This window comes from Natator depressus, chromosome 1 (assembly GCF_965152275.1).
Source record: "Natator depressus isolate rNatDep1 chromosome 1, rNatDep2.hap1, whole genome shotgun sequence".
NCBI lineage: Eukaryota > Metazoa > Chordata > Testudines > Cheloniidae > Natator > Natator depressus.
The window spans coordinates 308,480,505-308,504,217 of NC_134234.1; the positions used below are offsets into that span (position 1 = coordinate 308,480,505).

The 23,713-nt window shown below is 39.3% G+C and overlaps 1 protein-coding gene across 3 annotated transcripts in view; it reads right to left on the reverse strand.

Moving 5' to 3' along the window:
- Positions 1–23,713, reverse strand: part of GRM8 (glutamate metabotropic receptor 8) — a 457,362-nt gene that overhangs the window by 9,784 nt on the left and 423,865 nt on the right. For 2 of the 3 annotated variants that reach the window (XM_074942357.1, XM_074942358.1), the window contains exon 10: positions 2,058–2,304. In XM_074942357.1, coding sequence (XP_074798458.1) covers positions 2,058–2,304 — 247 coding nt within the window. Of the gene's footprint in view, positions 1–2,002; positions 2,305–23,713 lie in introns of all 3 variants that reach the window. The other variant, XM_074942359.1, reaches the window with a different exon arrangement.

Here is a 23,713-nt window from a genome sequence, read left to right on the forward strand (position 1 = left end):
AATAAATCTAAGATCCTCACTCACTTTTTACACTGTACTTCACTCTGGTGAACTCTGACTGAATTCATTAGGAGTTCCATGTGAAAGGAGTAACTTTCACAATCATACGTGCAGTGGTAACATGCAGGAGTAACTTTCACAATCATACATGCAGTGGTAACGTGCAGGAGTAACTTTCACAATCATACATGCAGTGGTAACGTGCAGGAGTAACTTTCACAATCATACGTGCAGTGCTTTGTCTGCATGTACAAGCAAAATATTATTATTCAACTTTCCTTCAACCTCAGGAGTAGTAATAATTCAGAAAACTCTAGAGGATCCATTTGCAGCATAATGGCAGGAATTAGTCCTTAACTATAACAGGAACTACCATTTCAGTGAAGCTTTAACTCTAACATAGGGTATGTCTTCACTACCCGCCGGATCGGCGGGCAGTGATCAATCCAGCAGGGATCGATTTATCGCGTCTAGTCTGGACGTGATAAATCGACCCCCGAGCACTCTCCCATCGACTCCTGTACTCCAGGGCCTCAAGAGGTGCAGGCAGAGTCAACGGGGGAGTGGCAGCAGTCGACTCACCACAGTGAAGACACCACGGTAAGTTGATCTAAGTACATCAGCTTCAGCTACATTATTCACATAGCTGAAGTTGCGTAACTTTGATCGATTCCCCCTCGTGTAGGTCAGGGAATAGAAACTTATGTTCTATTACCACCGGCTTTGGGAAAGGGGAATCATTAGCTTTATTCAAAACTTTTTTATTATTTTTGTTCAGAAGTACAGTTAATCAGGCTTTATTACTAGAGTTAGGCAAAACATTGATTTTTCAATTTGCTGGCAATTCCAAAAAAATGTAAAAAAAAATCTTTAAAACAATATTTTAGGTTGACCCAACAACAACATTTTTGGTGAATCAAAGAGTAAAATAAAATTTGTTTGGAGCTGAATGAAACATTTTGTTTTCATCAAATTGAAACGTTTCATTTCAGTTTTGACCAGTTTTGATTTTTTAAACGTACAATTAAAGGAAATGTTCAAATGAAAAGTCATTTCAAACTAAAAAATCAAAAGAAAATGTCAAAATGAAACAGTTTGGGTTTTGTGGAAATTTTTTTAATTTCCAAAACAATTTTGGCAAAGCCAATATGAATTCACTAAATGTTTTGGTGTCACTGAATCTGCGATTGTCACTGAAAAAGGCCGAGTACAGAGAACATTCACTCAGCTCTATTTATGACATGCTGCTGTCTGGAAGTTATAATAATTTATCAATTCCTAAGAGATGTGCCAGGATTCAAAGACCTTCCAGATGTGGAAAATATTCTCTTCCCACTTCTATCCTTTGGTAACTCTAAAAATATAGTGTCTAATCTATATGTGCATGAACACTTGGAACATAGATGCTTATGTTAAATTTTTGTAAACTTAAAAAGAGATCCAGTACTGTTTGTACAAAATGAAAAACTACAGCAAAGATTTGGGTGATGGGATCATGCGGTACTTTCTCCCAAAAGTCCTCACAAGGTGGAGGCAGGCAGCCTTTTTAGGACTTTAGATAAATCATAGGAAATGCACAAGTTGTACAAAATATTCTAGTACACGGTAGAAGGTTAAGGAAGGAATATTTTCACCCATGTCTAGTTGTATTTTAAAAAATAATGTAGAATATGAAGCCATATTTTTCAAAAGGCTTGAAAATGGCTCACCTAAATATATCCTAAGAAGCATCAGTATACAATGAGACTGCCATAGTAAAATCCGATGCAACAAATTAGTGCTTGCTAGGCCAGATCATTTAAAAAGATGTAGTTTTTTCAAAATGTGTTCATTTTTTTAATCACCAGTTGTCACCCATAAAAAAGATTTGCATGTAGGCAAACCGTAGGCATTCCTGTGCTCAAAGGTACTTGAATTCTGACACGTCTCTGCATTCATGCAGGACAAGCAAAGAAAAGAATAACATTTACAATTAAAAGTGAGTGCATTCTTGTGAACGTACATCTATTAGGAAGTGTTCCCACTCTTGACCATGGGAAAGTCTACAGATGACTTACTGTTGGTGTCAAGACTTTCACACAGTTCAGTTTTGACCTCGCCATTTGGTCTGTCGTTTCCTTTTTGGATCAGTTTGCTTTGCATTGTGGCAGCTGTCACAACAGCCTTGAAGCTCCTCTTCCGTTTTTGAACATTCTGCTCTGGATGAAAAATGATAATATAAACCTTGGGCATGTAGAGCATGCCCAGAGATACTGAAGCACTTAAACTCATGGAGACAGTAAGTGTTGTTGTCTGGATGTACATCTGTGGGGGGGAGAACAACATAAAAACCAATGTTTGTAAGACTGATAGAAAATACATAGGCAAATGCAGTAATTATCTTAAAAATACTAACTGAATATGGAAATGGTATCATGCTGTCACTTGACTGTGTGTACATTAGAAGGAAGCTTCACTCAGATTGTCTTTAATTATAGTCAAGCGTTCTTTTTTCTTCCACTAAAGAGTGGGTGGTAGAAGCAGCTAAGGCTTATTAAACTCCATTCCCCTAAAAATAATTAAGCCTCTGAACCACCTCCATTTTCAGATTATAAACAAATGTGTCTGTGCAGACATAATATACAACAAAGCTGACAACAAGGTTAGCCCTGTATCATCTACTCTAATAAACTGAAACTTCTGACATAATATACCATTCACTGATGCAGCAGTGCATGCAATACTGTTCAACTGGCAACATGCTTAACACAGAAGCTAATGAGAAACATTTGATTTACTGTTTGACTCCTGTGCCTGGAAGAAAATGAGTTTCTCCACAGTAAAGCTTGAATACCATTTCCTTTAACATTTGTACATTACAGTTGAATTCTAATCATACTATTATGTGGCACATATCAAATACTCTTATATGCTATGGACTTTGTAAATAGGAAATTGGAATATAGTGTCTCCAGGGAACCAGTTTGAAATAGACCTCTATCCCCTATAGACAAACAGAAAGAATTACCATTTCAAAGGGAGTGTTCTGTCTATCACTTATTACTTTGAAAACCAAGCTATTCTGATCTTTTCCTGCTGCCTGGGAAGAAAAGGTGATGATGGCTCCATGGTAATAAACACTGAGTGCAAATATTTATTCAAAAAACACATTAAAATACTCATTGTGGCTTTGTTCAACATTTACCTCTCATAGAGGATTTTATATTATTAAACAAGAATTTTACGTACAATTCTGCATGGCTTACTCCAATTTCTCTTTCTAGCTCAACAATACTGTGACTGTATCAGAAGGAACACTGAGCCCACTCTATGGGACAGAATAAAACCTATTCCACCTCCTAACAGAGCTTCACTAACATTTAATCTCAGTGTGGGGTGTGTTTTTATGGCATAGAGACTATCATCATGAGATACAGTACTAAGAATCTGTCAATAATGTCAATCTCCAAATCACCTGTTTTCACTACAGCCAATCCCTCAGTAAATCGGCCCTAAGCAGAAAACTAATGATATAATAAACTGGCCTAGAATAGTCCAAACAGAAGCACATTTTGAGTATTCTTCAACTCATGAACAACGTTTTTCCATTAGCTACTTTACCCTTAGAGATCACAAACAGTGCTATCATTTAAAACACCATTACATGAAAAGTGTAACAGATTTGCTTAAGTGGTGTGAACTCACACCATGGGGACACTCCACAAACTATCTGTGTTATTCTATAGATAATGTGTAAAATCTCACCAAAAAGCCAAGAGTGCCCTGTGCAATTTACCACGTGAGTAGAGATCTGGCACTTTTAAACCTGACAACACTAAGCATACTAAATGTAGAGTTGTCACTCTCCACGGAGTTGTCTGCATGCAACTGTCAGGATAATAAGGTCCAAAGGATTTCGCATTTTGTTACTGAAAGTGGTATGCAGCAATTCCTTCATTTAAATAATACATCACTATAATAGCTCCAAAAGTGGATAAACCCCAATTGTGTACTCACACCAGCATAAATCTGGAATAACGCCACTGATTTCAATCCAGTTGATCTGGATTTACATTGGTGTAACTAAGAGCAGAGTCTGGCCCACAGAATGCCTTAAGATTTGTCCAGGTAACCTTATATGGAAGGTAACCTTAAAATAACTGGAAGGTTTTTCCAACCTTATATGGAAAGATGTTTGCACATACGTGAAATGAATATTTTACATACAAATGGCATCAATGCCTGTTGGCTGCTTTAAATAGTGAATGGTTTCAGAGTAACAGCCGTGTTAGTCTGTATTCGCAAAAAGAAAAGGAGTACTTGTGGCACCTTAGCGACTAACCAATTTATTTGAGCATAAGCTTTCGTAAGCTACAGCTCACTTCATCAATAAATTGGTTAGTCTCTAAGTGCCACAAGTACTCCTTTTCTTTTTGTAAACAGTGAATATAATCTGAAGACAAAGCACATTACAGACGCCTTTCCTGCCAGTAGGACTATTCAGCAGCTAACAATTGTTAGTCCTTTCAGGTTCCATTTATTTGGTGCAACTAATATGCCCAGTGTTTTACCAACCAAGGGAAAGGGGATTGCATTCATTGCTGGAATAAGTTTAAACCCATTGTTGGCATAATTTAAACCCAAAGAGTTATAATTTACACTCCAAGGATCTTATTACTGTGGATTACATTGCTCCACTTAGACACAGCCCTGCAATGTGAAAGGGGAAACTCAGGATGAAATGTGCCTCAGGTAGCCAATTTCTTCCCTGAGTTCCCAAGTACACAGTGTGGGTGTTCAGGCTGCACCATCCAAACTATGCCTGACACCTTCCCGTTTCTCCACAACTTTTGGAGGGAAGTGTTTATCCTCAGGGAGAGAACAGTTCTCTTTTCTTTGTATGGTGGTGCGAGGGCCAGATAAAACCTGCCTGTATATTACTACTTAAAACTGCAGCTTTAGAAAACATTTACCGTAAAACACAAAATATGTTAAACTTGATTTCACATTCACAGAATCATAGAATATCAGGGTTGGAAGAGACCTCAGGAGGTCATCTAGTCCAACCCCCTGCAGGACCAATCCCCAGCTAAACATTCTCACATAGTTTGAAATTAGCTCCTGATTCATCCAAATCTTAACTGTGACTAAGGTTTGTTCAAAACTGGGCCTCATCTGTGGATTGAAATCAGGCAGTTTGTAGTTTCACACAGTTTCCCTGTGGAACTAGGTGAAACTTGGACCTTTTCACTGAGTTTTACTTTAAACTTCTAGGTTTATTCCAGCCTGAAACTCAAAGTGAAACTCAGGGGATGCAAATGTGCACAGAGCAGGACCAAAGACAGTGTTGCATGAACCCACAAAAATGGAGCCACCTAATTTTGCACGGTTCTGCTTACATTTAGAGAGAGGCCCAAACCAAAATGCAGGCTACAAAGACATCCCAGGTTTGGAGAATGGTGGATCCAAACTTTGTAACTGGGGCCCATCTTGTCTTATATCACTCATCTCTACAGTACTTCATAACCCAATTAGCCCAACCAGTTCTACAATAAGTAAAGAACATTTAGGTATGGTGAAAGAAGGAAAAATAAATAGCCCTCTGTTACTGCAACCAAAGACCATCAGAAAACTGGTTTTTGCATGTAATGAGAATGGATAGTGCTTGCACCAGTTCCCATTCTTATTACCATCCTTGTCACAAAAAGAATTTTTCTATTGTGCTACTTTCTGTTTGTCTCATAAAGAACGCTGCTGCTGGGAGCTGCTATCACGGATTCTATTGCACTTGCTCTCTACTGTGTCACTGATGTTGTTCTCCATTCCAGATGAAACAAACCCAGATCCCAAACTTTGGGCCTAATGCAACCCCAGTGTCTTCAAAGGGTTTGGATCAGGCCCTCTTATAAGATGTATCTGTTGCTAAAATTGTATCTACCTGCAAATTTTCTCTGGATTATGCTAATCTAAGCTTCAAAGGAGAAAAAAAAAAAAGCTTTTGCCTTTCAGGTTGCAAAGATAAGTTTTAACAATAAAGTATTTATAATGACTGTTGTGTTTTTGAATCAGACACCAGGCATACTGAAACATTAGCACTAAAATAGGCGTGACCATAGCCTATTGTTCTTAATGGTGCATTGCCTCTGAAACTTAATTATGGCTACTTAAATGCTGAGATTGTCAAGCATTTTACTGCTAATTATTTTACCAGGAACATTGAGACGCTGTGATTAATACAGTGCTGCTGAACATACCTGTCAAATTCTCATGTCCCATTAATAACAAGGCTTCATGTTTTGATTATGGAAACAGCAAATGATTTTTAATGACATCATTTGATTATTTGGCTAATGTTGGGGTAAAGGTGGTGTTTTCTGGCATCTAAAACTTATTCCACTAACAAAGAAAACTGCCTGGAGCCCTGAGTGGAGGAATCCCCTGTGAACAAGTATATTGTACCCATGATTTGAGCATTGCGCTGGCTTCCAATTAGTGTCTGGCTGATTTCAAGAAAGACATTGCTGAGGTGTCCTGTTCTTTGCAGGTCCAACCCTGCAAGGTGATAAGCACCAACTCCTGCTGAAGCCAATTGGAGCCGAGGGCACTGAACAACTTGCTAGACTTGTAAAGGCAGTCTCTTGATCACTTTACTGCATACCCCCATTGCAGCATTCAGCTCCGCTAGGAGGCAGTCTGACAGCCCCTGTGCTTAAACACTCCGGGCCTGATTCTCTGTTCTTCTGCACCTTGTACCATCATTTATACTAATGCAAAGCAAGTGCAAATCATAGAATCATAGAATATCAGGGTTGGAAGGGACCTCAGGAGGTCATCTAGTCCAACCCCCTGCTCAAAGCAGGACCAATCCCCAATCAAATCATCCCAGCCAAGGCTTTGTCAAGCCTGACCTTAAAAACTTCCAAGGAAGGAGATTCTACCACCTCCCTAGGTAACGCATTCCAGTGTTTCACCACCCTCCTAGTGAAAAAGTTTTTCCTAATATCCAACTGCACAAGATGAAGGGCAATGGGAAAAGAGCCTCTCTATGTCTACTGACAGACTTTTCTCTTATGATGGTCTTTTCAATCTTTAGAATTCACTCCTTTGGCACCCTGCCAGAGCGCAGATCTAGTGAACTGCAGAGCATTATGTATTTGGTTTAACTTTTGTCTGACTCTTATCTTCTGTTTGATTTTATTCCTGACAAAAGGATAGTGGGTTTTTTAATTGCTATGCATTGTGGGTAGTTTTATCCTTCTGTGTAAATAAATGGCTGGCTGCTACAGCAAGAGCTGCACTAAAAATCAATAAAATAAATGAACAGCAGCAAAGACAGTTTAGTTTAATAAGCTAGCAAATACTGAATGATCCTCCATGTGTCTCACAGTGGTAGCTAACCTTAAGATATAGGAGTCTAGGAGTTAGGCTGCCACTGCTGGGGTAAGTTTAAAAGAACTACACACACACTTAGGCCGGTCTACACTACCACTTACTTCAGTATAACTTACATCAGTCAGGGGCGTGAATAAGTCACCCTCCTGAGCGACATAAGTTACACCGACCCAAGCACCGGTGTGAACAGCGCTATGCTGGCGGGAGAAGCTCTCTCCCATCGGCATAGAATTTCTTCACCAGACGTACTACAGCAGCATAGCTGCACCCAATGTAGCACCTGTAGTGTAGCCTAGCCCTTTAGACCCCTCCCAAACTACACCCTTTTTGTCCAGCAAAGCCCCTTCCAAAGTCCACACATACACGGTTCATGGGACTGCGAAAGCAGGATCCAGCTTTGCTTAAAAGAAGGCATTACAAATGTACCCATTACATTTAAAGATATCATGATTTTCATTATTGTGCCCAAAGATACATGAAAATACAAAGCCAGTGTCCGTGGACAAGATTTTGCTTCAAACTTCTTTGTGGGTTAGAAAATATGGGGCACTAATCAAATATTTTTTGATCCTTATTAAATAATCTTTTGCCAAACCTATCAATTAAAATCAGGCTGTGAGAAAAATGAAATCTCTCCCACCATGTTCATTTGCTTATTAGCATTAACAGTAAACACAGATTTGATTCTGTGTACTGCACAGGAGATTGGGAAAACCAATTCTGGCTCCTTAGCTGTACATTTCAGTAGCTTTCAGATTTTAAGGGGAAGGAAAGATCTGAGGGTAGATTTGAAATTAAACGTGTATGAATGCATGACTTGGTATAAAGCTGAGGTGACATCATGAGAGCTATGGAAACCTATAGCCTCAGTGGAGCCCATGTGTACCTGCGCTCCCCAAGATTACTGATGGTAATGGCTCCACTGTCCAGATATTTTTCATTTAAGTCATATGTCTATAAGCATCCCATTTTTATCTAAAAATTCTTCTGTTGTGACAAGGGAATAGCTTCTGAATGGCTTCATTATTTTCTTTTCATATTTTATTTGTTATTTTAAATAACGTAACAATATCAAGGGCTCGAATTTGCAACCCACTCTTGGAAGGTTGTATGTCCAGTAATTGTAGATGACAAATATTACATAGGTGATTCATATACTAAGTAACAACTACTATTAATTGCTAGTACGTTACCAAAAATGCTTTCCCCCCAGGTGCCTGAAGCTATTCTATGATGGGGCTCTCAAGCTAGCTAAAACAAGTCCCAGAGGGTTTTTCCCACTTCAGCCTGCCACAGACTCTGGGTACATCTACTCTGCATCTTGGATGTGTAATTCCCAGTTTGGGTAGATGTACATGCACCAACTCTGCTCAAGCTTGCGGGCTAAAGCTAGAAGTGTGGCCACAGCAGCATGGGCAGCAGCTTGAGTTAACCACCTGAATGCGTACCTAGAATCTCATTCAGACAGCTAGCCCGAGCCACCGCCCGCACAGCCGCAGCCACATGGCTATTTTTAGCATGCTCTCTAGCAGAAGCAGAGTCTACAAGATGGGAATGACACCTCCCAGCTGCTGTATAGACATACCCAGGGTAGCTTCCAGAGATAGTTTCTAATGAAGAGGAACCCAAACTTCAGAGTAGGACAACTCTAGTCCAAACAAACATACGTCCTGGAACCCACTCAATGAGGGACAAGTGAACTCCAGTTCCCTCACCTAGTCCCAAATATCCAGTCATGACTACCCGGCAGCACCCCTTTCCCTGTTCCTCTCTGCCCAGTCATGGTCATCCAATGCCCCCTACAAATTCCCTCACTTCATGCATTACCACCTGTACCTTGCTTTCTCTACTCCATTTCCGGTAAAGGGGCCATCTGGACACCTTCTAATGCATCAAAGGAAAGGAGGGATAGCAGGCCACTTGGATTTCTCTAACCCTGAAAACAAATTGGGTAAAGGGGCGTCTGAGCCTCTAAGAGGAAGGCTGTGCAGGGAGACAAAGTACACAGCAGCATGAAAATTTCCCCAAACTCAGTGGAAACTCAGCCCAGTTTCATAATGAAACCCCAGAAAAGACGTTTTCCCCTTCTTTTTGTTACAGACATTGTAACCTCTGGAGACCGAGCCTGCTGCCTGGTAGGTAACCTATGGTAAAGGAAGCTGTACTTAAAATATTGTATTGCAACATGTGGGGAAAATTAGTCAGAGACATCAAATGTTGTGCTATCAAATGCTGTGATCATTGGAAATCCCCAGAAAAAAAGCTAGGTTAAAACAGTTATGGTTCAGATTTGTTTAATTTACAATGGTTATTATGTTTTACTTAGAAAATAACAAATGTTTGAAAGTAAAGCTACTTAAAGTTTAAGTTCCTTCTACAACTACCTTATATCTTGTCCTGCAGCTTGGTCCATCCTCTCTAACATTCAAATGCAAGCTCACCCCACACACTCAGAGAGAACTCTTCAGATTAGCTTGCAAAACTCCAGACTCACTTATTACTACTAGGTGGAAGGTTTGACTATTCTCCCTTCTCCTGACACAGATTGGATACAACAGCATCTCACAGACTACATTCCATGCACCACACCACTTCCATCCATTACACCACTGTGAGTTGTCCATCCTACTGTAATCCATTCACCCCACAATCCGTATTGTGAAGAGGCCCTGCTGTGTACACACTGGTTCGAGATCAATCTCTAAAATTCCCATTCTACACAAAGATCCTGATACTCAGAAGTAATACGCTCCCAAACCTTAAATTACACACAGTGGGAGCTGTGATTCACCCCATCCGAAAAATACTCTGCAATGCTCACCACCTCTGAAAAATCAAGCCACTCTGGGGTGCAAATCTCCAAACACCAGTCGCACCATTGCATTATTGGATTGAGATCTGCAGGCACTACAGGCCAGAACGGTTGGTGCAAGTTATATAGTTAAAAAGAAAGGAAGAACATACGTGCTAAAAGGCAGAAAATCCTACCATTAAGTGAGGGGTGCATTGTGGGAAGAGGGCAGAGTTCTATAAGAGTGAGGAGTTTCTTTGGTATTGAACATTTAAGTTTTACTTTTATCCCAATTGCATTTTATTTGCATCATCTATAAAAGAAATATATTCACAACCTTAATTATTTCCAACTGAAGCCTTTTTGGGAAAAGGAATACAGGGGAAAGATGTAAAGATTATAGTGGCCCTGCTGCCTCAGCAATGTACAATGATATACATTTTTAAACTAACAAACTCTCTTACATGCAATTGAGGGTTATTCTCTGTCTTAAGACACTGTGAATTTCAGGTTTCAGAGTAGCAGCCGTGTTAGTCTGTATTCGCAAAAAGAAAAGGAGTACTTGTGGCACCTTAGAGACTAACCAATTTATTTGAGCATAAGCTTTTGTGAGCTACAGCTCACTTCATCAGTACTCCTTTTCTTTTTGTGAATTTCAGATATTCACAGTGGGCGAAATTCACTCCTGAGGCTGGGAAGTAAGCAGTACTTTAAGCCTTGTGCTGGCTTCCTACATAGGTGTGAATTTCACCTTTCATATTTCCAGTTGTCCTTTCACAGTCAATGCTAGAGACTTTCCTGTACAGATATGTTCAAGTTCACAACACATTTCCAACCTCTTTTCAAAGACTTAGAAATGTATAGCACGCTATCTTCTGTTCTGTCTTGTTCATACTTACACTATCCACCTGGATAGATAAAGCTAAACAGAACACAACATGATTTAAAGAATCATTTTATATTTGCTCTTTTGGAATTTTGCAGCAAAACATCCTTTTAGAGAAGATGCTGGTCTATAGTTAATTCAGTTTGCAGGTATCTTCTCTCAATGCAAAATGTAATAGCTGTCCAAAAGCTAAACCAACTAGCAAAAGTGGCAGATGGGCAACTATTCAAAATAAATTCATGTACATTGGCACATCTTCAATTATAATCCCTTTGAAAATATGGGAGATGACATTTTGGAACATTCAAAACTCAAGAAGCCAGTTGGCAATGCCAAAATTGTCAATTTCATATGCATGATTGTCTTGTAATGGAAAAGAAAAAAATGTTGATTTAAGGAGAATTACAGAGATATGAGCTAAGTGAAGAAATGTGGATTGAATTTGATTTCTCAATCTTCATGATTTTAAAAATGAGTGGTTTCCCACAGCATAAACTGACCCTTTAATTGACTGGCACAACCTTTGATCTGCAGTATTCTAGCTGAACAGCAAAGATTATAATTTCTTGTTCAATTATGAAACATAAAGAATGTTCCTGTTCTGCATATATTTGCTAAATGACCTAACCAACAGTAGTGGAGTTCCATTTCCATGTCTGAAAGACACAGAAAAGAATTATTAATCCTGCTGATGCATAATGCTATTAATTACATTTCACTTCCTAATTTCTGAAACACCTAACCTGCAATATAACTTCACTAAACAAATAATGGAGAGCACTACAAATACTATAAAGCAACCTGGAGCCCGGTGGCACCTTAAAGACTAACAGATTTATTTGGGCATAAGCTTTCATGGGTAAAAACCCACTTCTTCAGATGTATGGAGTGAAAACAAAACAGTCTTCAAAAACAGACTTCAAAGAGAGACTGCAGAACTACAATTCATTTGCAAACTTAACACCATTAATTTGGGCTTGAATAGAGACTGGGAGTGGCTGACAAAAGCAATTTTCCCTCTCTTGGTATTGACACCTCCTCATCAGTTATTGGGAGTGGACCACATCCACCCTGACTGAATTGGCCTTGTTATCATTGGTTCTCCACTTGTAAGGTAACTCCCTCCTCTTCATATGCCAGTACATCTGTGCCTGTATCTGTACCGTAATTTTAACTCCATGCATCTGAAGAAGTGGGTTTTTACCCACAAAAGCTTATGCCTAAACAAATCTGTTAGTCTTTAAGGTGTCACCGGACTCCTTGTTGTTTTTGTGGATACAGACCAACACGGCTACCTCTCTGATATAAAACAACCTCTGATTCTATAATAATTAACCTGCTAGTAGGTTTGGCTTTAAAATGTTTTTATTTATTTTAACACATATGGCACAAGTGACAGAGTTCAAGTACTTGACAGAAAAATATTAAGTGAAGTACATTTGTTCGGAAGATAATTTTATTTAGCATCTTTAAGCAGGGCATAATTAAGATACTGTGTCATACAAAATGATTGAGGCTTACGTAAGTAACAGCTGGTTACCCCAATGGCTGTACAGCTGCAGGGCAGCCATTCGCAAGAAAATCTGTGCAAACACAAATAATGTACTATGCTAATGGACACAATGTAATGAGCAAGGAAACAGCTAAAATGGAAAGACAAAAAGAAAATCAAACAATCAAACAAATCCCTTTAGACCTCAGCATGCATTTAAATTGCAATTAGTACATGAAAATCTTACAGAAGTACTACCCTTATTTGGAAATTTTAGTAGAGTCGATTTCTTATGTCGGCTGAAGTTTAGTGACAATAGGAGCGCTCCTCAGCTGCTGTAAATAGATATAGTTTATAGACTTCAATTAAATTAGAAAGCTGCACCAGTTGAGGTCCAATGATTATAGGGGTAATTAGGATATTTTTTCACAACTGTCCTCTCCCACCTTTTAGAAGAAAAATAAGCAAGCTGCAATTTAAATGGTCATAATTAGACAAAACTATGTCCACGATGGATTTATGGCAGAAAATCAAAAAGGAATCCTACAAAAAGTGGAAATGTGGACAAATTGCTAAGGATGAGTACAACAGAATAGCACAAGCATGTAGGGACAAAATCATAAAGGCTAAAGTGCAAAATGAGTTATACCTAGTAAGGAACATAAAAGGCAATATGAAGTTCTTTAAATACATTAGAAGAAAAAGATGAAGGAAAGTGAAGGTCCTCTACTTAGCAGGGAAGAAGGAGCTAATAACTGATGACATCAAGAAGGCTGAGATGTTTAATACTTAGTTTGCTTCAGTCTTTACTAAAAAAGACATTAGTGACCAGATTATCAACACAATTAATACCGACAACAAGGGGGATGGAATGCAAGCCAAAAGAGGGAAAGAACAGTTAGAGTAGTGGGAATAGCATATTGCTATTCCCAGAAGACTGTGGCGGGCGCTGGACACCCTGCTGCCAAAATGCCGCCGCAAAAAGCGACAGTGGGAAGAAGCGTCGCTGCTGAAATGCTGCCGAGAAACGGCAACGCTTCTTGGCAGCATTTCGGCTGCAGGGTGTCCTGTGGGCATGCAAAAATGCCCCGGTGGGTGCCATGGCGCCTACGGGCACCACGTTGGGGACCCCTGAGTGAGAGACTATGTAGATAAATTAGATGTATTCAGGTTGGCAGGGCTTGATGAAAGTATTTAGAATATGTTGCATGTAATATTTATACATTTCTCAAAAACAATCATCATAGGTATGATGGTAAAGCAAACAAGTTTTATATGAGGGTCCACCTTTGTTGCTCTGCTGCATTGCCTTGTCGTTTATTGTACAAACTTTTCTGTGGCCTCAATTATTACAAAAAGATTACATAAAACCCATCTGATTTCACATTCAGCCCCTGCCATACACGTTGCTCCATCAATGACATTAGTCTTAAGAAGTGAGCATTTTCCCATTCCATGGGAATTTCTGAGATTTAAAAAAATGTTTCTCAGCACAAATGGCATGAACAATTGAAATCTCAATTTTTGGAAAACCAAAAATCCACCCAAAAAATGCAGATTGGATCATTTGAGCTAAAACATTTCCTTTCGATAATTTCAAAATGTTTCATTTCCATTTCAACTTTTTGATTTATTTTACTTTTTTTTTAACTATAAATTAACTAAAAAGAAAGTTGTTTCAAACAAAAAAATGGAACTGTTCATTTCAAAGAGGTCACAGTGGGACATTTTGACAGTTTTGAGTTTTTTTTCAAAACATGTTTGAAATGGGAACTTCATCAAAACTGACTTTTTTCCATGAACAGTTTCAATTTTGAAAAACTGGCAATTTCTGACAAGAAAATTGAGTCAAAAAATTCTGACCACTTCTAGCCAATCTCTCTTTCATCTCCTTCTCTCACAAATACATCTGTGCCTTCTTCCATGCTTCTGCTGGGGACATTCAATTCAAATCTATTCACTGAGCCACCTCCCTCTGCTTGTGTAAATCCCTCATAAAAATACAGTTATGCTATGTCACCGACAAGAAGTTAGCAGGAAGGAAAGGTTATGATAATAATAATGAGTCATGATCATTGACTGGAACTATCAAGATGTGTTACTGAGTTATCACATGGTCTTACTATTGTCAGCTTTGGCCTTCTTTTTCCTTTTCCGACAGTCTAGTCTTTGAACCTCCCTTGTGTCTTCTTGAATTGAGAATATAAGCACTTCGGGGCAGGGAGCATATTTTCATTTGTTTTTGTGAGATGCCTAGCACATTTTTGAGTAATCAAATATACAATAACTAGTAGCAATAATTTAAAAATAGTATTCAACCTCAAGTGCTAAATTTTGGTTCCACCTTTATAATACACATACAATTTAGGCCTGCCTAATATAATATTTTGTATCTTTATGGCACATTTTAGACCTTGCACAAACAAAGAGTCCTATCCCAGAATGTACTCTATAAATTAGGGCTGTCAGTTAATCGCAGTTAACTCATGCGATTAACTAAAAAAAGTAATTGCGAGTAAAAAAATTAATTTTAATTAATCCCACTGTTAAACAATAGAATACCAATTGAAATGTATTAAATATTTTTGGATGTTTTTCCACATTTTCAAATATATTGATTTCTATACAACACAGAATACAAAGTGTACACTGCTCACTTTATATTATTATTTTTATTATAAATATTTGCACTGTAAAAATGAACAAAAGAAATAGTATTTTTCAATTCACTTCATACAAGTACTGTAGAGCAATCTCTTTATCATGAAAGTGTAACTTACAAATGTAGATTTTTTTTTGTTTGTTACAGAACTGCACTCAAAAACAAAACAATGTAAAACTTTAGAGCCTTCAAGTCCACTCAGTCCTACTTCTTGTTCAGCCAACCACTCAGACAAACAAGTGTGTTTATATTTATGGGAGATACTGCTGCCTGCTTCTTATTTACGATGTCACCTGAAAGTGAGAACGGGCATTCGCATGGCACTTTTGTAGCCCGCGTTGCAAGGTATTTACATCCCAGATACGGAAACTACAGAACCCTAACCACCAAAAAAGAAAATTAACCTTCTGCTGGCGGCATCTGACTAAGATGATGAAAATGAACATGCGCTGGTCCACTCTGCTTTGGATCGTTATCGAGCAGAATCCATCATCAGCATAGATGCATGTCCTCTGGAATGGTTGTTGAAGTATGAAGGGACATATAAATCTTTACCACATCTGGCACATAAATATTTTGTAACGCTGGCTACACCAGTGTCATGTGAATGCCTGCTCTCACTTTCAGGTGACATAGTAAACAAGAAGCGGACAGCATTATCTCCTGCAAATTGTAACCAGACTTGTTTGTCTGAGTGATTGGCTGAAGTAGGACTCCGTTTTACGCTCTAAAGTTTTACATTGTTTTATTTTTGAATGCAGTTATTTTTTGTACATAATTCTACATTTGTAAGTTTAAATTTTATGATAAAGCTGTGGTGGGCAACCTGCCGCCCACGGGCTGCACGTGGCCCATCAGGGTAATCTTCTGGCAGGCCGTGAGACAGTTTGTTTACATTGACCGTCCACAGGTACGGCTGCCCGCAGCTCCAAGTGGCCGCGGTTCGCCATTCCCAGCCAATGGGAGCTGTGGAACAGCGAACCGTGGCAACTGGGAGTTGCGGGTGGCTGTGACTGCAGACGGTCAATGTTAACAAAATGTCTCGCAGCCTGCCAGCGGATTACCCTGATGGGCCGCGTGCGGCCCGTGCGTCACAGGTTGCCCACCACTGTGATAAAGAGCTTGCACTGCAGTACTTGTATTAGGTGAATTTAAAACTACTATTTCTTTTGCTTTTTACAGTGCAAATATTTGTAATCAAAAATTAATATGAAGTGAGCACGGTACACTTTGTATTCCGTATTGTAATTGAAATCAATATATTTGAAAATGTAGAAAACATCCAAAATTATTTAAATAAAAGGTATTCTATTCTTGTTTAACAGCGGGATTAATCACGACTAAGTTTTCTAATCGCTTGACAGCCCCACTATAAATATTAATCATTAATCTTAGATAAACCATTTTCTATGGTGCTATGATTCCTATGCTGGATTGAAATCCAATACACAACAGATTGCTCATTTTCAAAGTGATGGCAAAGCTTTAAACCTGACAGACAAACCTCTTGATTATGATTTTTCAGACTATTCGGAGTGCCTCTACAAATCTGTTGTAATGATTACATAAGAAGACACTCCACCTCTCAAGGAAACACCGGTTCAGATGTGCTAGCAGGCTAATGGGTACATTTCTCCCCTGTCATCCCCACACACTCATTTTTAGAAATAATTGACATTGCTTCTCCCTATTTATTTGCAAAAAGAAAAGGAGTACTTGTGGCATCTTAGAGACGAACAAATGTATTGTTTTCAAACTTTAATGAACACTTCTCATTATATTACTGAATGTATAGGGAACTGTTGCATGCTACCAGTTGTACAATATCCCAATTACGATTTACTAAATAATTATTTTCTATCATTATAGGCTATTAACAGTCATCTCTAGAATTATTAGTTACAGTTCCAAAGCAGCTAAATGAGGAACACGAGACCAACCTTTTCTTTCAAACTAATGAGAAAATCTAGCTGCTTTCCCCATGAGTGCATTTCACTCAAGGAATTGGAATGCAGAGTCTCAAGACTGCAAACTAGTGGCCAGACAATGGAGCCAATCTCACCAATTAGCCAGTTCCTCCAACCCATCACAGGACTCACACAAACACATTTTTCTTAGCTGACAGGCCACAATTTGTAAGTGCAGTACTGAGAATGTTAAAAACGATGCCTCCAAAACATGACAGAAATGGAAACCCATGTGATGGATTTGCCTGTTACTGTTGCCCAGGCTTAAATGTGGACTTTCAGGGTCCATAGGCCTTGGCTTGACTATGTGAGAATAAAGGCGCCTTTCCCTGCCAGTAAAGATCACTGTAAGCTTGTTTCAGCTGGAAAATTCTGTGCATATATCAGGGAGGAAGGATAGTGCAGTGATGAGGTTGCTAGCCCAATACCTGGGTTCAGTTCTGTGTGTGACCTTAAGCAAGTCTCCTAACACCCAATGGAAGTTAGATGCCTAGTGGGATTTTCAAAAGCACCTAGATGCCTAGCTGCATTTTTTGGTGCCTAAATATCTGCCTAAAAAACCTGTCTCTTAGTCTCTCTGTGGCTCAGTTTGCCATCTGTAAAATGGGATAGCATCTCGCAGGGGTGTAGGGATAAATTAAAAGATTCTGTGGTGCTCAGATATGAAGGTAATGGGGCCACTGAAGTACTGAAAACAGATGATAGCTTACACTGAGTTCTCTCCTGCAGAATCTCATCAAATTCCTGCCTGACTCTGGTTGGAATTTTACAACATTTCCACCTCTCATTCTTATTAAACCTGAAGGATTTTTTAGATTAATGGCTAATAAATTTGGACTGTGCAGCAGAAAACCCCAACATTAGTCTTCTGAGGAGAAGATGGGTTTTGTTTCATGCTCTGCAATCGGCATAAACAGCAAGCAGGAAATATTCATGGCACAATCAGATGTAAACTATTATTTTATTCTTCTTCAACTTTATCACAGTATAAATAATCTGGCTTGAAGTCGTAACAGTCCACTGTGGAATTTAGCACACTACTGTTAGCAAACAGTGGTGGTTTGAGTAAATTGTGCAGAGTGACTGGCTGTACTACTGCGAGGCAATATTTCAGAGAGAAGTACCATGATAACTTGAGGTAAAATATATCTGTGGTGTAACACAGATAATAAGCATACTGTGTTCAGTCTACTGAGTTTCAGCTGAGAGGCATAATAATACATGGTTGGCCCCAAACCAAATTCAAAAGTTTGACCCCCTTCATCCAGCAGCTTCCCACAGCCACCCCTTTCTCCTCACTCAGACAACATGTTCACCTGACTCATGCCATATTCTCTTGACTCCTCCTTTATTAAATTTCCTTCCTACATTAAATCCTCTGGTGTCCACACCATTTCCCTTCTCTTGCTCCCCCTTCTCTCTTTATTTCCTCACCTTGCTGTCTGTTTCCCCAATTCTTTTAGAGTATTTTATATTTGTAATCTGATATTCAAGGCATGAGACTGGGCACCTAAGTTATATGGAATGGTATTGTCTTTCCCTGATTGGAATACTTAATTTATATAAACAAGAGCAGCTTTATATAAACAGGAGCAGCTTCCCATTTCTCACTGGCGACGGCAGTGGGACTGATTTTCCTCCTCTTTGACATTGTGGTGATGGGTGACGATCTTGCTGAAAGTTGATTTACTTCTCCCTGGACCATGGTAGGTGCAGGGGATGATCCATTTTTGACCACATTGTCTTGAGGCTAGACCTCATGTAAGCGTCTCTAGGCAAGGGACCTTTCTGCTGCTCATATTTTCGTTCCCTTCACCCACATTTTTCTCTCTCCTACTTACTAGTTTCAGAGTAACAGCCGTGTTAGTCTGTATTTGCAAAAAGAAAAGGAGGACTTGTGGCACCTTAGAGACTAACCAATTTATTTGAGCATGAGCTTTCGTGAGCTACAGCTCACTTCATCGGATGCAACCCGATGAAGTGAGCTGTAGCTCACGAAAGCTCATGCTCAAATAAATTGGTTAGTCTCTAAGGTGCCACAAGTCCTCCTTTTCTACTTACTAGTGCTCATGCTGATGATGCCTTGATTTTGTTTGAGAACACCAGTGATTTTAAAATAGCCTTCTTGTCTCATCCCTTTCTCTTATGCCCTGACTCACAAATATGTAAAGCAAATGTGTACAGGAGCAGGCGTGGTATGATGCTGAGTTGAAAACCCATATTTACATAACTATTTGCTCCATCACAAATGCACTTAAATAAAAAAACCAGATGTTTGGGGAAAAAAGTGATATTTAAAAAAAAGAGTATAAAGGTGTTTGGATTGAATCAAAAATCAGATTAAGTGAATACAATCAGAAATACATTTTTCTATATTTCACCCATCTTTAAGTCTCTTAGCAAATAATATTTTGTCGCATAAGATTGGAAATCCCATCTTCTCTCTAAATCTACCCTCCCTCTGTCTCTTGTATTTGACTTACTCTGAACCAACAGAAGAAAGTGACAATTAATGCTAAATTGCTCCTCCCTGTGTTTAGGGATTGCATGGGTCTCCCAACAGCAAGTGGTTTTCCTCAACATATGTGCTTCTTTGTCTTGGCCCAGCAAGACTGGAAAACACATTTCACAATTTTAAAATCTATATTTGCTATTTAAGTATTGATTGCAATGATTTGCTGTGTCTTTCCTTTCACTGTAAACACTGCAACTCGATACAAATGCAAAAGTGAATTAGTGTGAGACCAAACCCCAGATTATGTATTTGTTGCTGACAGGCCACCCAGTTTATAAGTGCAATATTGAAAACCTTACCCACAGTTACTACAGTATATGACAGAAATGGAATAGCATTTAAATTTGTTGGTTTAAACAATGGGTGTTCAGTTCCAGGTTTCATAGGACTGGACTGTAGTCAGTCTCTGCATGGGTGAACTAAGGAGGAAAGTGGGAGTGTATAAGGAGCATACTTTCTGTATTGCATCTGCTATACAGCTAAAACTGCAGCCCTTGTGCATTAGGTTTGGGGGAGACAATATGCTATCATCAGGTATCGTACTTTTTCCCCTTCTTGTACCTCAGCTTACCTTTCTGCTACGGTACAGGCCAGAGTTTAGTCTTTTCAGGACTTTGATATCTATCTGTCTATATTATAGAGAATTAAATTTCTGTTAGAGGGAGAGTGACCCAAACTCTCTAAAGGAAACTGTTTACTAAATCACTCACTCACTGTCTCTCTCTCTTTGAATATGTAAGAGTTTACTTGTATCTTGAAACAACTGTGAATATCATCAATAACAACTCTTTGAAAGACAATGTTTTGGGGAAGGGGTCCTCCCAATTTATAGTACTTGTTATTATCACGAATTCAAATACAAAATATAATTATGCATACGCCTACTTTCCCAGGGCTCTTCTCTGGGAGGATTTACTGTCTAAGGCTCTGTGGAATGCACAAGCTCCTTAAAGTCTTGGAAACAAATGATAGTCCCACCACTCCTTCACACTCCCTCTGAGTCTCTGTAGTGACAGCCTGAAGCAATTCTAGTTGTCGTCTTCTCTCATGGGGTGAGGGAATCTGCAGTTTAAATCAGCAAACTGGCAAAGTCCCTGGAACACAATCCGGACCACAGACCCTTCTAATCCTTGTTGCACTGCTCCACTGCTGAGTGTTCCAGTCTGGCTCCCACTCCCATTTATAAGCTCCTCCCTCTCCCCTTGAGTTCCCATTCATTCCACTCTCAGAGAGTGACTCTGGATGTGTCCTGTCACTCTGCTTGCCCACAATGGAAATCAACTAAGCAGTTTTAAACAACTAATGAGCTACTCTATCCAATTTCTGGATGATTCTAGCTCATACAGCGGAGTCAATTCCCTCCCTGGCTCCAGCAAGTCTGCAGGCACACAAAGTCCCCCAAAACAAAGAACCAAGAACTATGTATTCTCCCTGCGATCTCCTGCACCTTTAAGTGTTTAAGCACTTCCCCCTCCCCACTGCAAAGCCTCCCTTTAATGTTAATTTCAGTTCTGCTGCCTGAACAATATAGTGAACCATCACAGCAGAGAGCTGTGTTTCTATCACCTCCCTCTGTGTTTGTGTCTGTCTCCTTCTCTGCTGGGTCCAAATATAACATTCCCTACTGTTCCGTCCCTTATTTACACCACTAAAAACTGCAATGCAAACATGTGTTGCATTTGTATTCTCCTGAGCAAGAGGGCATGTACCACTGAATGCTGTTACCAAAAGGGGTGGCATGGGGAGATGCTGGAGCCATGGACCACCTCTCTATCTCCACTGTGGCCAGCACAGACTACCAACTGCAGAGAGAAGCAGTCTTTGCACCCATTAAAGCAGATTTACTACCTTTGCATCCAGGGGTACTATGAGAGGCCTTCTACTAAAAGGCCATCTATAGCTCCAATGGTATTCCAACTCCACACCACCCTCAACTTGCTGTAGTACTTTAAAGGCACTATATATAGTCTATAACAGTGGTGGGCAACCTGTGGCCCATCAGGGTAATCCACTGGCGGGCCACGAGACAGGTTGTTTACATTGGCCGGGAACGGTGAACCACGGCCACTAGGAGCTGCGGGTGGCTGTGTCTGCGGACAGTCAATGTAAACAAACTGTCTTGCGACCTGCCAACGGATTACCCTGACGGGCCGCGTGGTTGCCCACCACTGGTCTATAATGAGGGAGGAAGCCCTTCTACCTAGATTCTTATATTGGCACCCATTACTGCAGTATCAAAGTGCCTGGAGATTCCTGAGTTTCTAATCTTTTACTGGAGAAAATGTGGATTTTAAATGTAACTCACAGCTTGCCTGTTAGATTTAGGCCCCTCTACACAAATCTAATTCAGGCACTGGACTAATTCATATCATGTTCTTCATATCATGGGTCAATCAAATATGTACAGAAGCTGTTTAACTTCAGACATGGTCTCATATTGCAAGGCCGCTAATAGTTTCTCAATGTTCACAGGGCCCCATGAAAATCATGGTCCTGTCTAAATCCACTCTTTTTTCCACCGCCATTCAAAAAAATATATCATAAAAAATACACCCCAAAACAAACAAAAGAGCAGCACCCTCTTCAACCCTCCCCAAAACCCCTTATTATTGCAATAACATAAAATCACCTATGAACTTTCTGAAATTCTTGACTCACAAATCTCCCAAAATAACAGATATCTTTGCTGTCACTGATTACCTGATGGTACAAAAACAAAAGTAAAATAGATTTTTATTTATACTAGTTAGCCAAATGGTGAAATAAATTCAAAATGAGCAAAAACAGGCAGCATTTATTTTAGCTATGTATCTTCAAACCATTAAAGGATTAGTTTATATTTTAGTAAAACTCTTTAAAGTCTAATCATGGGTGGCAATATATTTTAATTTCACACTTGTCTCCTTCTTGCTTCTCAGCCAAACCTTTGTATGTTAAAATACTTCTGGAGATTTTTTTCCCTAAGAAAATCATTCTGCGAAGTCTTGCGGCAGATTCGTTTGCTGTTGCAGTAGTAGTAAAGTAATTTAATTTAATGAAAAGGAACAGTAACAAACTCATTTGAAAAAAAAAGCTTCTTTATCATGCCAAATTAACATAGCAGACCACAGTCCTAAAAGGAACTTATGTCAATGGAGCAAGAAAATGAACATATAGTGTCTAACAGGAAATGTGTTCTATTTCTTCTTAGAAAAATGACTGTAAATCATGCTAACATTGCCTTCAAATGTAAAACCTACAGAACCCAAAGTTTATGACTAACTTAAGTGAACAGAATTGGTTTGACATTAGAAGTGTTTAGGGAAAGATTGTGTGGTACCGTAGTTTGCTTGGTCTACACTAGAAAATTAAGTCAGATTAACTATGTTGCTCAGGGATGTGAGCGGCTTAGTTAAACTGACCTAACCCCCAGTGTGGACATCTCTAGGTCAACAGAAGAATTCTTCCATCAACCTAGCTATCGCCTCTCAGGAAGGTGGATTACCTACGCCAACAGCAAAACTCCTTCCATCAGCATAGGTAGTGTCTACACTGAAGTGCTGCAGCAGTGAGATTTCACTTGCTGAAGTATTCTCTATTTATACACCACTGAAATGCTTTATATGTGCAGTTACAGCACGTTTTATTTTCTGTTTTTGACTTGTGCAACAAAGAACTGCCATGTATTTACTCATGCATCACAGAGAAATCTCCTGCTGCTATGCTGACAAAAGTTAATAATTTTGGTTGAAAGTTTCCATATGCTGCAAATACAGAGACAAGAGTCAATGCAAAATACACATTCATGACACTGGTAAATGTGAAAATCTTCTAGGGCTGGTCAAAGATGGCATTCCACAATATAACATGTAGTTTTCGAGTCCTGATTTGTGCTTGGAGAAGGTAGTTGCTGACCAGAGAAGTGGTGTCATTTTTGTGGCCTTTGTGTCCACATCTAGGGTGGAGATTCAATCTACTGTGTGTTTTGTGTGGCTGGGAACAGAAAACATCTGAAAAAATCTCATAGGGGTTTGGATGGAAATGTGGGGG